General features: G+C 41.2%; 1 protein-coding gene across 1 annotated transcript in view; it reads left to right on the forward strand.

Moving 5' to 3' along the window:
- The window catches only part of cdkal1 (CDK5 regulatory subunit associated protein 1-like 1), a 174,306-nt gene that overhangs the window by 22,729 nt on the left and 135,373 nt on the right, over positions 1 to 16,204 (forward strand). The window contains exon 4 of the mRNA XM_031875335.1: positions 12,202 to 12,286. Within this exon, the coding sequence (XP_031731195.1) occupies positions 12,202 to 12,286 (85 nt within the window). The remainder of the gene's footprint in view (positions 1 to 12,201; positions 12,287 to 16,204) is intronic.

The following is a 16,204-nucleotide window of genomic DNA, read 5'->3' on the forward strand; positions in this document are numbered from 1 at the left end:
GTGTGTGTGTGTGTGTGTGTGTGTGTGTGTGTGTGTGTGTGTGTGTGTGGGGCCAGCCAGCGTCCCTCTAATGACAGTTGATTGCATTATCATCCATGTCTGAGTGGTTGCTCACCCTGCTAGACGGATAAACCAACCGCCAAAACCCCAAGGCGCCCCTCTGTGTGTGGGTGTGTATGTCTTAGTGTTTGTGTGTGGGTGTGTATGTCTTAGTGTTTGTGTGTGTGAGACTGTGTGAGTGCTCACTTGTAAGATGTGATTGGAGGTGAAACTCGTAAGTCCTCAAAGGCCCATTCACAATTTGCCACGTCAGTGACGCAAACGTACAGATGCACACAGACATACCCCCACAAGACACACATTGACACAAACACACATACGTTCTGACACACGCACACACACACACACTCTCACTCCCCGAGGAGGGGGAACCTTTTAGACAGAAATGTTGTCAGCTGGGAATCTGTCTTGTTGTTCCAATCAAACATGCCCAACTTGTCACTCCTCACACACCCACTCCCGAGCGTGGGGAATATGACTGTGTGCGTGAGAGAGGATATCCGTTATATTGGTGCCACTTTATCGGTGCCCTATGTGGCTCATCATAATAGACTTCTTAAGGTGTAATGTGTTATTCCTTGGCTGCTGTTGCGGCGTCATGACATGTATTGATGCATTTACCGAGATCCATCAGTCGGTCAAATAGATGCATATGTTGCAGGAGTTGAGCCCTAGACTTTTGGTTTCAATTTGTGATAATGTTCCGTATCATGTGACACATTACGAGAGAAATAGTCGTGGAATAATGCAGTCAAAGTTACCACAAATCAGTGTAAACCATCACCCACTCTTTGTTATTCTCATCTTTAGTGGTTATTTGCCTAAAACACACAATTGACAATTACTTAGAGCTAGTGTTAGGAAGTTAAACGGGTCATAACTCTCTCTCTAATGTCAATTTTATATTGCTGTGAAAACATCTTGACAGTAATTCAAGTTTCTTGCCAAAAATGGAATGATTTACATTCGCCCAATACATTGTACTCGGTAGAGCTTGAACGCTCCATAATGGGAGTCGATGCAACCTCCGTTAATGAGAGCGGTTATCTCCGTTAGAAGCAGAACGAGGGAGAGGCTCTGTGCTGTTTGCAGTCGGGCCGGTCACTGCCATCACTCTGAGCAGCATCCATGTGAATGAATTAGAGCAAGTGTCCAATTACGTTAGTTGTTCCAAATATTTTTAAGGTGTTTCCAGCACCTCTTATTTTGGACTTGCAGTTGTGACAAATTGTGAGCTTCACGTCTTTTTTAGGGGGTGTGTGTGTGTGTGTGTGTGTGTGTGTGTGTGTGTGTGTGTGTGTGTGTGTGTGTGTGTGTGTGTGTGAGAGAGAGATATGTTTCTGTTTGTTTACCGACGTATAACTATCATGCAGTGGCGGTACACGTGTAAATACGACCGGCAAAAAATCAGAAATTTGAAGTCAGCGGTCATGGTGGCAGCCAATTGATTGGTGCAGAGGAGATAACTTTCAAATATTTCGTTTTTTTTACCATAATCAGCATCCTAACAACATGGCAACATATGTTGACACCAATTTACATGCAGAACAGGTGTTACTATATGACAGTATGTATTATTGTAATTAAATACAGGCTAATATACTTTAAGTTGACTTTTAGTGAATGTTTTACGATTTACAATCTGCGCTTTCGCAGTTGTGTGACGTCAAGATTGGTTTTTCATGATGTCCGGTTAGATGGATTTGCCTCGAGTTCACAAGTAGGAACTTTGAGTGACTGTCCATTGTACTTTGTCTCGTAGGAGCTCGGACATTTCCGTGTTGTAAATTGTCTTGACGGCAGCATTAATACGACCGTGAGTGGGTCACCGCCTGCCCAGCCTTCCAGTCCACCTGCCCTCCAAGCCAGTCAGCCTGGCATCCAGCTGTCCAGTCGGCCAATAGGGCCAGACAGGCCTTGTTAGCTCAGTCAAGTGTGTCCATTCACCCCCGAGCCACCCCTTTGCCCCACCATACGCACCCCGATAGACCACCACTGCACTGTATCCCAAGGTCAGCATGTCCTGTGGGTTTTTTTGTGCTAGTAAGATGAGAGATGAGGGCAGGGGGGGGGCAGTGGAAGAGGAAGATGTGTTTGAGATGGAGGGTAGAAGACAGAAATAACGTGTGTGTGTGTGTGTGTGTGTGGAAAGTGGGTCATGGTGTGGTCTGTGTGTGAAGCACCAGGAGCATCATATTGACCCCTAGGGCTTGCTGTCTGCCCCTTTTCTCTCTCTCTCTCTCTCTCTCTCTCTCTCTCTCTCTCTCTCTCTCACTCTCTCACTCACTCTTTCTCAGTCACACATACATATACACTCCCAGACATCTCTGCCTTTGCCTTCATACATCATCTACTAGGGCTGGAGGCCAGAGGGAAATCAGAGACGGCATAGATCTGTTTCTTTGGTCTGGAAAATATTCATATCTCAATCACTCAGATACTTTATTTTAAGTAGCCTGGGGAAATGACGGAATGGACTCGTACAGAGTGGGGCCAAACAGTATAGGAAATGTAATCCCAATTTGATTGAGAACTAGTTGTACTGCAAAGACAGCAAGTACAAACAACTATTTCTCTTCAGTATTTTTTGCCTTGTTCCTCTGTACCGTGAAGTCTGCCTGTATAGCTTAACTCTACCCGCTCGTCTCCACTGGGGACAGATATAACTTACACAGTGTACGTAGCGGGCGAGGGAATGTCAGAGAGAGTTTGGCAACTTGTTAAGTAGGTCTGTCTGAAATGGAAAGTATGATGCTGCAGTGTTATATATGATATACATATCATCCAGCGAGGGAATTAAAGCAGTCTGTATGAAAGGTTTATGATGCTTGGAAAGCAGAGAGTCTCCAGAGCTCTATTTCCACATAAATAGACAAGATCTGACTGCAGTGAACTTCCTTGAACTGCCTGAAATACCCGAGCAGGATGCTGGATCAGCGAGAGCTCCAAATGCTGCGTACTCTCCTGACGGGGAGAAACAAATCTGTTTGCAGAGTAATCACCACGGGAGCTCCACAGTGCTAGAAAGCAAGATCGCTGTTTCATTTTAGATTGCAATCACATCAACATGAGTCTTTAATTATTTAGATCACAGTGCCAATTACTGAGAGGAATGTGTCACTCTGAGCCTTTGTAAGTCAACCCACAATTTATAGAACAGGTTTTTGTACACATAACCTCGCAGTGCAGAAGTCACAAGGGACGTATGACGTCCTGTAATTGTCCGTATGATTACTCATCTTTTATTTCATAGCAGATATTGTGGATAGGTTGGACAGTAAAACAATCATAAATTATCCGCGCTTTTTAATTTTGATGCCTTTTTAATGAATCACAAGTAAACACATTTGAATGTTCTAGTAAATTAAACAGGCAAGTTGGGTGCTTGATGAATAAGGGGACAAGTTGATTGCCATAGAATGTAAAAGTTTTTTAAGGAAAACCCAACTTGTGTTCCACTGCAAAATCCTACAGAGAGATATTCTGTCCGTAAGAAGTCGATCAGCTGAGGACAGTAATTGTAAGATGGAGTTAGTCTAGTGTTATTTAGACTAGTGTCTAGTCTGTGTATGATGGAGTGGGGGAAATGAAAAGCAGACAGCGCTGAGGTTAATATTGGTGTTGGACGGTGTAGTAGAAATTGACGAAGGACAGACAGAAGGAAACGAGAATAAGAATGTTTTGATATGGGTAAAAACAAGGAAGTAGTGACAACTCGAGGTTTGCAAACGACACAAGCTGGAGGAAAGTAGTGAAAGTGAGTGGGCGTTACTTATGGTGGTTAAATGAGACGGGAGAGTACGGGAAATGTAGAGTTTGGGTAAAATGAAAAGAGAAAATATCAAAGAGAAGTTACGATGGGGGTGAAAAGAGGGAGTAAAATGCCGATGGTTGTTTTAGGCTGTTGTGATAAAATAGCAGGTATGTGCCTGCTGAGTTTAACAACGTAAAATAATTACACCCGTCTCTTCTTACCTCCCTCCGTGTCTCTGCCAACATTTCTACACTCTGGTGTCTCCAGTAAAATACTGTCATTTGAAACAATTCTGAAAACCATATTTACTCCCACATCATCTTTGGACACTTATTTCTCTCATTTTTAGAGAAAATGGAATTTTGTCCTTGTTTGACTCCGTGTGTCCACCTCTGGAGACTCCGGGCCTAATTTCCTACAGAGAGGCCCCAGCTAGCTGGTGGAGTCTCACCTTTTCTAATGAAACACAGACTCCTGCTTCCAGGGTTCTACTCCAACTTCACTTGATATGCTTTAGTTTGTGCTTAGTGTGCTGTATAACCCTGTTGAAAGGCTGCTCTATGTTCCATGTGTGATAATATACATGATGTGGCGCGTTGTTGTGCTGCAAAAACAGTGTGCAAACATGCATTATTACATGCAGCTGCAATTGTGTTGTATCTTTTTTATGTTGTGTAAAGGTAAAATGCTGCTAATGAGAAAATATCAGTTTTAATCAGCTGCTTTTAGGAAAACAGACTCATTCATAAACATCTCACGTAAGTATGAAAACATGTTTGTCTATTTACAGTAAATAGTTGAATCTACCGTTGACAGTTGGCACATCTGCATGTAGTGGATGGATACATGGGAGTTCAGGGAAATGACCGTATTCCCATTGTGTCTGTTATCTTTGTTTGTGTTTGTCTGCTTTCTGACCCTGCAGCTGAGCCTCCTCTCCGTTCTCTGTGGGGTGCTGCACACAGCTGTGGGTAGGGATGAACCGAGAACTGACATTTTGGTCGATGCCAAAATTCGGAAAACATCACTGTGCTCATTTTGTCTACAGTACTGCAGGTAGCATAGTTACCTGGAATCAAGGCTCAAACCGTCGTCCCGGGACGACAGAACATTTCCCCAACGTACTACAAAATGTGAGCAACAAATTAGTGTTGACACCGACAGGAGGAGAGCTAGTAGCTAGTAAAGTATTAGCTTTGTATCAGCCAGTGCGCAGCAGCAGCACAATCCTTTATGGCAACCAAAGTTTACAATTGGCTTTCACGAACTGAAAACACAAAATGAAAATGAAAAAGTTGCAAAACGACAACACAAACAACTCTGACTGGACAACTATTGAACACCGACATCATTTGCCAATAAAACAAAATCCATCATTTTTTATTTTGAAACACATATTTATAGAATTTCAAAGGTGAACACACAAACCTGGCAAGTGCACTAAAACATGTTGGCCAATAAAATCAATATATTTTTTAATGATGTTTATGAAACAACTGTTTTATTTTAGATGAGAGCAGGATACTTAATTCTCTTTCCAGCTGCTTTCCCCCTCTCCCTACTCCTTATCCCCCTCTATTCACTCTCTCTTTTTTTGCCACTTTCATCACCACCACTACGTCTTTCTCCTGCTTCCTCATTTCACATCTCGTTTAGTCGCTCTGTCTCCGTCCCTCCTTGTACTGCTTTTTGCTCACATTGTTGGTCATCCTTGAATTCCATTTGGCTATTGCCTATCAGCTGCCTCCACTTCACACTCGCTCCTCTCTTGTTATTCCTCTCTCAGGACGGCCCTCTTCATCGACTCTCTGTCCTGCCTGTTCCTCTTAATCCTTTTTGTTGTCTTTCTTTTTACATACATAAGCACCCATCTGATCCTCGCTCTCACTCTTTCATTCTTTTGTCCATCTTTCCAGCCGTACTTATTTGATGCGTGCACCTGCTCCCATAACCCTCTCTCCTCATCTCCATAGGGAGTTGTGGGATTGAAATTTGTTATGTATGACCTTGTGTATATTGTTACACAAACACACACACACACTGACCCCAGGTGTTGCCTCTCCAATATCCCACTCTCTCTCATATGATTTGGTTGAGGTGTGTATGTAGGATGAACCCTAGACACACACACACACACACACACACACACACACACACACACGCGTCATTTTCCTTTTGCGTACAGTGGGTTCAACTGTTTGAGAGTGGTGGAATTCCTTATATTACTTATTGGAAAATCTCTTGCACACGCAACGAAAAAACAATTTATTTGGAGGTCAGCTGTTGTGGTCAAATGTAATATGTCTTTTTATTGGATCAAATATAAAACAGGCTTTTCATCTGTGGGTTGCAGACTGAGTGAAATAGTGTCATTATTATGTGTGTGTATGTGTGTCAGCGAGAGAGATATTTGTAGGTGTAAAGGTACTAATACAAATAGTGCAAAATTCCAGCTATACTATCTGATGAACTAATGTTATACAAATGAGCTTTGGTAAATCATTTTGTCAAGTCCTCCAATACTGCCAAGTCATGATAAACGGTTATTGATCTTAATTTAGGGCAGTCGGTAAAAACATATACTGTTTTCTGATTGCCCTGGAAGTAATTAAACCTAGGTAGTTACAAATAACTATTATATTATTTAACTTTTTACATTCCTGAATTTTGTTCTATTCTCACATTTAATTTATTTTTCTTTTGTGGGTACTTCATGTTGAGGCTGTGCATTCATATTGCAAAGTATATAAATAAGCACAACATCTGTAGTGGTATATTATATTAATAATAACTGATGCAGAAATGTTCTCAGCCTTCTCTTCACACTCCTTTCAAAGCTATGAGTTCCAGACTGTTTAATACAGGGCTAATGTAGACTCATTTTGCAAAACACACACACACACACACACACACACACACACACACACACACACACACGGACACGGACATTTACCCCCTCTCACACATGGATACACACACCCCCACACATACCAGGATGCTTGTCTTACCCCCTGGGCCTTATATCTTCATCAGATAAAAGACTAGTCAACAGTGCTTGTGCACATTCTGTACCAACAACTTCTCACATAACTGCCTGATGACCATGATTTGCAAAGAAACCAAAATCCTCCGCTGTCATTGGCTGCCCCTTCATACCTATGCAAATGTCACTTTCAAGAGATCTCCCAGTAACAGCATTTATTGGTGTGGTATTAACTTATGTGCACTTCAATGGTGAGTCATTGGAGGTTACCCCCAGGCTTTATTCCCACACTGACGCAGAGATGAGCAGAAAAACACATGTTGGGAACCATGAATTAATAACCTAACATATTATAACTAGTGCTGGGCAAGTTAACGCGTTCATTTCGCGTTAACGCATTCATTAGTTAACGCTGACAATTATTTTATCGCGCGTTACCGCATTTTTAAAATTTATTATTATTTTTATTTTTATTGAAAGACGAGAGACAATACACAGACATAACAACAAGAGGATGACAAGAACAGTGGGATAAAAGCCAGCAAACATCCTATAGTCGTGTGTGTGTGTGTGTGTGTGTGTGTGTGTGTGTGTGAGAGAGCCTTTTGAGATGGGAAAAAAAAAAACAAAAAAAAAAAAACAGGTAAGTATTTTTAATTTATTATTATTGTAACAGACTGTCTCATGTTTATTGTTTTGTATTGGAGATATGTTGTCCCTTCGGGGTTGCCGTAGAGAAAAGGCGACTTCCGCTTCTGGTCGAGGGGGGGGGGGGGCAGAAATAAAGAGAGAAGCTGCACCAGCTGTTGCTCTCCCTGGAGACTACTGGACATCGCTGCGGTAAAGTCAGCAGACACTCAGATCTCCGTGGTCAACTCAGCAAACACTTACATTTTAGTGCACCTATATGCTGAAATTCACGGTAAACGCATTTAAACGGCACAGATCGGGAGCGAGCGAAGGACTTTGAAAGTTAGTGGAAATGTGAGACAACATCCGGTTTCTTCAGACGAACATCCGGTTTTCAGAATAAGATGCCAACAAAGTATGAATTATATTCACATTAAGTATAAAACATGCTACCTGCATCTCGTGAACCAAATGTTATTGCACTTTTGTTCATATAGCAGTACTTTTAAAATAAAAGTGCGCAATACACTACTTTTGAATTCATTATTGAACTTTGCCATAACTTAAAAAATCCATGCGATTCATCGCGATTAAATATTTTCATCGCGATTAAATATTTTCATCGCGATTTAAATATTTTAATCGTTGCCCAGCACTAATTATAACATATTCCCTAAAGGTACATCTACTCTTTGCTGTCCACATTTTGACAACAGATGTTCAGCTGACAGTTGCACTGTCCACTGCCATTTTGCTCCAGGTTATTCTTGACTGAATTGCACATTTTTTTCAACATGTAAAACGTATAAATATTTGGCTTTTAGTAATGCACAATTTAGCCTTTTATAGAGTCAGAGTCATCTGTTGTCGAGCTCATTGTGACTGCTGTGCCAAGTGAGAGTTGTGCTAATGACGGGCGGGACAATGCAATGGATGACAGCAGTTACGGCTCGATACATCTCAAATGAGATGAAGTTCTCTCAACAGAAGCAACTGGCACTGAGATTGTGACAGCCATTGTCAGTGCAGTCCATAGACTGTGGCGTTAATTGCAAATTTCTTTGTTTGAGAAAATTCACAGAGTCAAGATCATCACACTCGAGTAGTATTTGTCTGATGGTGATTTTTTTCCTGTTTATCTTAAATGAATCATTAGCTTGGGCCAAGCTAAAGTTGGCTTACACCAGCACTGCTTTGCCATTCAATTAAGGTTGATTTGTTATTTCATGACTTGTCATATCAGTCTTGTTACTGTCTATGATAATACCATTTAAATCAGGAATCAGTAGACTGGACATTGCGCTTGATTTTCCCTTTATTTAACTTCTGTCCCATTTAAATTTGTTTGCGTTAAATCATATCCTGTGTACATGTTAATGTGTACATTTACAAGGAATTGATTTAGTTTTCAACAGTGTCTTTATCTCTCCTTTTTCTCCATCTCTTCAGCCACTTGGTGTCCCTGCAACAATACATGTGGGGATATGTCACTGTCTAGCACACATCAATTTACCCGCACACTTTTAATATTTCCTCTGGAGCCACTATTTCCAGTCAGAATTGAGTTTTTGTCTTATGCTTGCTAAAACCAACACACTCCGCTCCCTTGTGTGTGGGGTCAGATTTCTCTCTTTGGGTTAACTCCAACAATTGTAGCAATTTTAAACAAACACAATCATCCACAGAAGGTCTTGCACCAAGAGACAGCTGACTGCAGTACCCATGACCCCGAAATACTGTGATGACACCATCACTTAGTCGGGGGCTGTTTGAATTATTCCTGTCTTGTTGTAAAAAAAAATTAAAAAAAAGAGTTAGAAATGATTAAAGTAGAAATCCCCAAACCAAAACAAGGTTAAAGTTTTCTTTTTTTAGCCTCCAGATTAAACCTTTCTGAATGAGCAGCAGCAGCTGCTGCCTGGATTAATCTCAATTCATGGTGATGGCTCTGACCCCCAGTTCATTGGCAGCAGTTGTTGTAACTGATGTGACCTGTCACAGATTTTCTCGATATCTGCTGCTGAAGTTTGATAATGTCAACCTTTTGTACTTGTGTGGATCTGCTTTGCGGATCCTATGCTGGATCAAAACCAGTGGCTGCTGTTGAAAGAGTCATAGAGGTTTACAGCTACAAATACCATTCAGTGATGACAAATAAGCATTTCCAAATCATATATAAAAGTAAGTCACATTCTCATTAGACTTACCTGGTTAAATAAAGGCACATTTACCTGCATATTTTTGTTTTACTGTCTGCTTTAGTTCTTTTTTTCTGTAGTTTTATCTACTGGTAATTTTTTCTGACTTTGTAGAAAGGGTTGTTTAGCAGATGTTTGTATTTGTCTTTTGTGTGTGTGTGTGCGTGTGTGTGTGTCTGTTAAATTGATGCTGAGCTTGTTATTGTTGGTCTGGAAAGCCTCCCTCAGGACAGAGAGGAGACAGCTGAGACCACTCCCACTAGTCCTGCTTGTGTGTGTGTGTGTGTGTGTGTGTGTGTGTGTTGGTTGCTTGCTTAGACAAATAAAGGTTGGCATAATGGCCACCCTTTGCCAGCTGCATTTATTCTCCCTCTTTCTCTCTCTAACCCATACGCACACATATTTCATAGTTTGGGGTTAGGATTACTTTTATAATCTTATATTCTTTGGCCTTTCTATATTTTGTCCTGTCCATCCCCCCCCGAGCATGATTCCCCACAAAACACTGAGGCCCAAACAAACCAACACATGATTCATGTTCTACCTGTGTGACTCGCATCATTTTAGTGCTTTTTGAAGACATGCAGCTGTACTACTCTTTTTACGAGATGTCAATAAGTCATGCTTACTGTCGGATACAATCCGTAAAACACCCCTCAAAGCACTGCTGTGTTTCTAAATCTAATTTGAAATTCCTTTTTTATCTTACAGATTTGTAGTTTTGTTGGTCTTTTCTGTCTCATAACTGGCATTATAAAGGTTTTTTTATTCAACTTATTGAAACTTGAACACTCCCCGATATTATTTGACAAGTGATACTAATAGTGCCACTGCAATAGAGCTTTCATATGTATTGTTCTAACTCCTAAAAAATCTGCATGATAAACTGATTGTTGAGAGAGAATAAGAATGATAGTGAAGACCTTTAATTTATTTGTGTCTTATTGTAATTCATTTAATGGACGGTGCAGGTCTTGGTCGTGTTTGTGTGTGTATGTGTGTGTGTGTGTGCGTGCGCAGCTTGAGAGTGAGAGAGTTTAACTCGGGTAAGGTCTAGTGTGGTTAATAACCCCCCCTTTCCTTTCTCCACACCCTGCGACCTGCTGTGTGTGATACAGGTGGCTAAAGTTGTATAAAGTTAACTAATGCGGGGACTACAGTGTGAGTGGGGTGTGTGTATGCTTGACTGCAGCGGGGAAGTGGATTCCAACTGAAATATCTGGTTCAGTCAGCGTAAAGGAGCAGGCTTCCAGCTCCCCACCACCGCCGTGCCATTCCCCCCCGATCATGTGTGTCTGTGTGTGACAGCTCTCCTAGCAGTGCCATGCAAAGCCTGCCACCAGCGGCTTGTGCAGCAGCCGAGCTTAACATCACAAGGAGCATTGCACTTGTGCGTGCGTGTGTGTGTGTGTTAAACACAAGTTTAATTGACGTTCTTATTTCAAGTAACTTGTCCTGTTTTTGAGTATTTCGACAAAAGGTGGTTGTTTATTATATACTTGTTTTCTTCCATAAATCTGGCTGTTATGAGACACTCAAGAATATTTTTGGTCTAGCAACAATTAGTTGAGTGGTTTTCAGTTTTCAGAATCGACTGGTATAGATGGGGTGGGATCAGCCATCGTAAGTACAAGACACTGAGATGCAGATGAAATCTCAAGAAAAGCTTGTAAGTTGCCGTTGAGTTTACATTATAACTCTGATTCATTTTGCTGTTCAGCACCATCACTGACATGATCAAACTGTAGCAATAGAGTCGATGCATTTCTTCTTTCTTTCTTACTTTAAATCTCCACGTCCAAGGGTACCAGCCCATAAACACGCTTTATCATCCAGCAGGTACAGGTACACCTGTATTGGGTCAGAGACAGTCCAGTGGCTGGATGGGATGCTCTTGGTAACTTTAAGGTCTCCTTACCAAAACAACCTTATCAAATCAAGACAACACATTGAACACTAGCTGGTATCGCTATAATGTTGTAAGTTTACAACAAATGGAACCCAAACTATTAAATATACAACTCTGGCTGATGTTGCACAGCAATAGGAGGCCAGTACTGATAAAACATCTGGCTCTAGCTTCAGCATTGTGAATTAGCTGCCGCTGAGCCAGGGACGAGCGACACAAACAAACACATCTGTACATCGCAGTCAGTGAGCTGGAACCATGAGGAACTCTTTTCAAATCTGCAAATGTGATACCTGTATAACTGTATGTATGTATGTATGTATATATATGTATGTATATATGTATGTATGTATATGTATGTGTATATATGTATATATAATACCTTTAACTTTACATTACAGTCACTTAACAGACACTTTTATCCAAAGCGACTTACAATACGTGTATTCAACATAGGTATTCAAGAGAACTACTAGTCACCAGAAGTCATAAGTGCGTCTTAGACTTACTGACACACGCAGGAACAAAATAACTTGTGCTGTTTTAGGATTCCTTATGCTTTCCTGAATCCTTTATTATATTACGTGTTGATTGTTTTTTCTTTATGAAGTCACGCTCGTGTGGTGTGAAAATATGAAATAAAGATCTTCTTTCTCTCTTTCTACAGACGACCCATCAGACGCAGACCTGTGGGTGCTCAACAGCTGCACTGTGAAAAACCCGGCAGAGGACCACTTCAGAAACTCCATCAGGTACTGACCAACACGCGATGTTCCAATACTTTGTCTCCCATCTTCTGTTTCATGTAGATGGGAGAACATGGTGTAAGGTTTTTCATTGAAATACACGAGCTGATTGAACCTTTTACAGAATATATTACTGCGGTATAAATTCATCAGGACTAGTTTGTAAGTATAGGAGATCAAAAAACAAAAAATCCAACATCATCCCAAAGTACTTTTTTTATTTATGGACAGTGTGCAGGAGTCTTGTTCTATATTGTCGACCATAGTTATTCTCCTTTGCACCCGTCGACCTACAGCTGTGCAAAAGTTTGCTCTTTTGTTTAGTATGAGATGAAATGATTCCGTCAGAATTTAAAGTTCGTGTCTTCCGAAAGCGAATAGCCTGCCAGAATACTTAAGTATTTCATACCCATCGGCAAAAGAATACGAGACAAATAGAGTAATTTTAGTCTTGGAACATCTTCAGTTATTTCAAAATTCTATTTGTCTCCACAACACACAGCCAGTGTAGCCCCCCAAAAAAGTAATTATGATTATTGTTGCTGTTTCATTCAAGTTTTGCTATATAGCACACACTTTTCCCGTGTGTGTGTGTGTGTGTGTGTGTGTGTGTGTGTGTGTGTTTTATGTATTCAGCTTGTTACTCCATGTCAGTTTCCACCTACTCACTGTTCCACTGGTCTCTCACTGCACCGGTGAAACACGCGCACACACAGAGGGAGGCAGAGTGGAAGAGATATTTGCATAAACACAGAGAAATTAAGCTAGAAACTGTTTTGCATTTTGATTACTTTCCATCCATCAGGGGCACACCCACACCTGGCGGATGTGTGTGCTTTTGAGGGGGGGGGAGAGAGCGAGAGAGAGAGAGAGAGAGAGAGAGAGAGAGGGGGAGGGGGGGAGAGAGGTCACTGGGTGACTTAGTAGAAATCAGGATTTTTAGGTTTCAGTTCAGAACTCACGATGTTTACGGGTGGTGAGCAGAAATCAGATGCCATCAAATCAGAGTAACATTTTGATGTGATCATATTGACTGTTTTCACGATTATCAGATACAGTTTTAAACTCCAGACATTTGTTTTCCTCTAAAATCATTGGTTGGAGCCATGTCAAATCCAGATAATCCACTTGAGCCTGTCTCGAGGGACCATTAGAGGAACTGCATGTTAAAACACATCTGCACTGACCAACACAACATAAATGGCTTACATAGTTAATCATAATCGAATTATATGTAAATACTGATTAAGAGCGCCTTTGGCAAGCTTTAAATCTCCTTACTTGTCTAAAAAAAATATACGCAATTTTACAATTCTATTGTCACTTTTCCAGCATATAAAGGCCAAACATTTGCTGTCTCCAGTTGTTTTCTTTGTCTTGCTAATGGTAAATGCATTTACTTTGGTGTTTGTATTTAACAAAACAAACAATTTAAATATGTTACGTTGGGCTCCAGAAAATTGCGATGGTGTCTTTCTCAATTGTTTTGGGACATTTTGTAGACACAGAACTTAATTTGTAAATAAATAATCTCTTAATCCACAGTGAAAGAAGGGAGGCTACACCTTGCTGTGGCTGTTTCAACAGCACTGTTGTTTGGCACGTTTGAATAGACAACTTATTGATGAATTGCATTTTACATTTTGGATGAATCATCATAACTGAGTAGCTTAGAAGGAAATATTAGTTTCGATCAGTCCAATCTTCCTGTCTTGCTGCTTCAGCTGTCTCCTCACGCTCACTTTGTCCTTCACCCTTCCTGTCATGCCAATTTTGTACGCAAAGACATTTTCCAATTGAAATGCACCAAATAATAACAGACTTCAGAACTTCTTTGTCTTCTTAGTTGATGCCAGAGTTTTTCTTTTTTCTTTACAATTAATCCTCCAATCATTGGGAGGGACACACGCACAGGAGGAATGTGAGAGGGTTTTTTTCTTCCTTTCATCACTTTCTGCTTGCATGATGGAGACACAAAATAAAGGGGTACAGGATCAAAGCGAATCCAAATACCCACATAAAGTTTGTTCTTATTCACTCATTCTTCTCTTGCTTCTCTCCTCATGATGGACGGACAGAACAAATGAGTGGAGGAGGCAGGCACACGGGCTGCCTCGCGCTCAGTCACACGCTGGCCGTTATGCCTGCACCTCCTGGTACCGCAAAGGAGCGCATACACACACACATTATAATTCACACACACATAAAAATTCACACACACATACACACTTGCATGGATGGGGCCCCATATCTAGCGGTGGTGAAAATGTCTTCAGTTGTTCTTTTTGTCTTGGAAATCTTAAATCTAAATGTTAACATTAGATAAGTCTTTTGTTTGAAGATGGTAGAGGTTGATGTTTGATGAGCATGTGACGTGCAGGTAGATGTGGTAAAGCTGGTTACAGACTAGAAAAGGTCCAACTAAGAAGAAGAAACAATAGTTGTCGGTGTGTTGTCTCTGCACTTGTTAAAAGCCATAAGCTGCTGATCGTACACACTTTTCACAGGTAAACATGGCAATATTTCAGATCAGTAAAATTCACTCTCTTCACCGTTGCCTTTTTAAGATCCTGCCGTCTCTAGAAAAAGCAGATCCATACGAACACACTGCTTCTGTGACGATACAAACACACGGGAAATACTTGCTGACATCATTTTTCTCATTCATTTAAAATGTTTATTGGCATACTCGCCGTTGTAGGCTGCTCAAAAGTGCTGATGTTTGCCATATATGCTATGGTATCAGACAACTGCATGAGGCATTCTACTTGCCCCGGGCAAGCGTTAATGTCGTGCCCTAGTGTGTAAAAGAAATATCCCCCATGGCAGTGGCACATGGGACATTATGTACAACCAACACACACGGTCACAGAAGTAACACTCGGTGTACTAGTAAATGAGTTGAGGGGTTTACAATGGAAGCACAGAGGCTTTCAGCAGTCTTCTATCACGGTTTTGGAGAGTCGCGGTGAAAAGGCGGTTTATTATTTCTGGAGAACTGGGGCTTAGTTGGCAACCATGCCAAGTGTGTGGGATAAGAAGTTGTGTTTTTGTCAGGTGGATGGATGCCCAGGCAGCTTGAGGGAGAGAGTGGTGTGTGTGTGTGTGTGTGTGTGTGTGTGTGTGTGTGTGTGTGTGTATAGGCTTACCCCGAGAGAAGGCTTGCAGATATGCATATGGAGTGCATGTTTTGCATTTGCGTTGAAAAACCACATAGTATTGATTGGTCGTGAAGCTAAGGTTACTTGCCTTTAACTAAGGTTACTTTTGAATCTACATTCTGTGTGTGTGTGTGTGTGTGTGTGTGCTGTTTTTCTTTATGTACACAGAACTTAAATTACGTTTGCATTGGTTTAGGTTGAATCTTTAGTGACTCCGGACATTTGTGCCTTGCTCACGGACACTTGGAACAGGTTCAAGGTTGGTTGTGTTGATGTAATCTGTGATTATTAAGATGATATCAAAGTCCAGCGCATTCATTTATTTTATGTGCTAATTCCTCTCGGTGGCGTTGTGCTGGTCTCAGAACTGTTGCCCACAGCGTTTTGAAATGAAGCTGGCCTGTGTCATTTAGTTTAGCATGCAGGGTCAGTTGACGTGTGGGAGACGGGATTCCTTCGAGCTGCTCTTTTAGACCGATAGCATCTCTGCCCTGCTGTTCTCTCCTTCAGCAGGAATGCACTCAGTAACAAAAAACTGCTAATAGAGCAGCTTCTGAATGCTAAAAAGGCAATTAGTATGGATATTTGGGCGCGCATGTGCATGCGTTTGAAATGCCAAAATCTATAGCGTAATTCAATGTCGGAGACCTTTCAAATCAATGAACGCAGAATGCATTAAAGAAACAGTTGCTCAACAGCATGTAATTAAACTGCTCTCTGTGTGTGTGTGTGTGTGTGTGTGTGTGTGTGTGTGTGTGTGTGT

This window comes from Anarrhichthys ocellatus, unplaced genomic scaffold (genome assembly GCF_004355925.1).
Source record: "Anarrhichthys ocellatus isolate YVR2014 unplaced genomic scaffold, GSC_Weel_1.0 scaffold89, whole genome shotgun sequence".
Lineage (NCBI taxonomy): Eukaryota > Metazoa > Chordata > Actinopteri > Perciformes > Anarhichadidae > Anarrhichthys > Anarrhichthys ocellatus.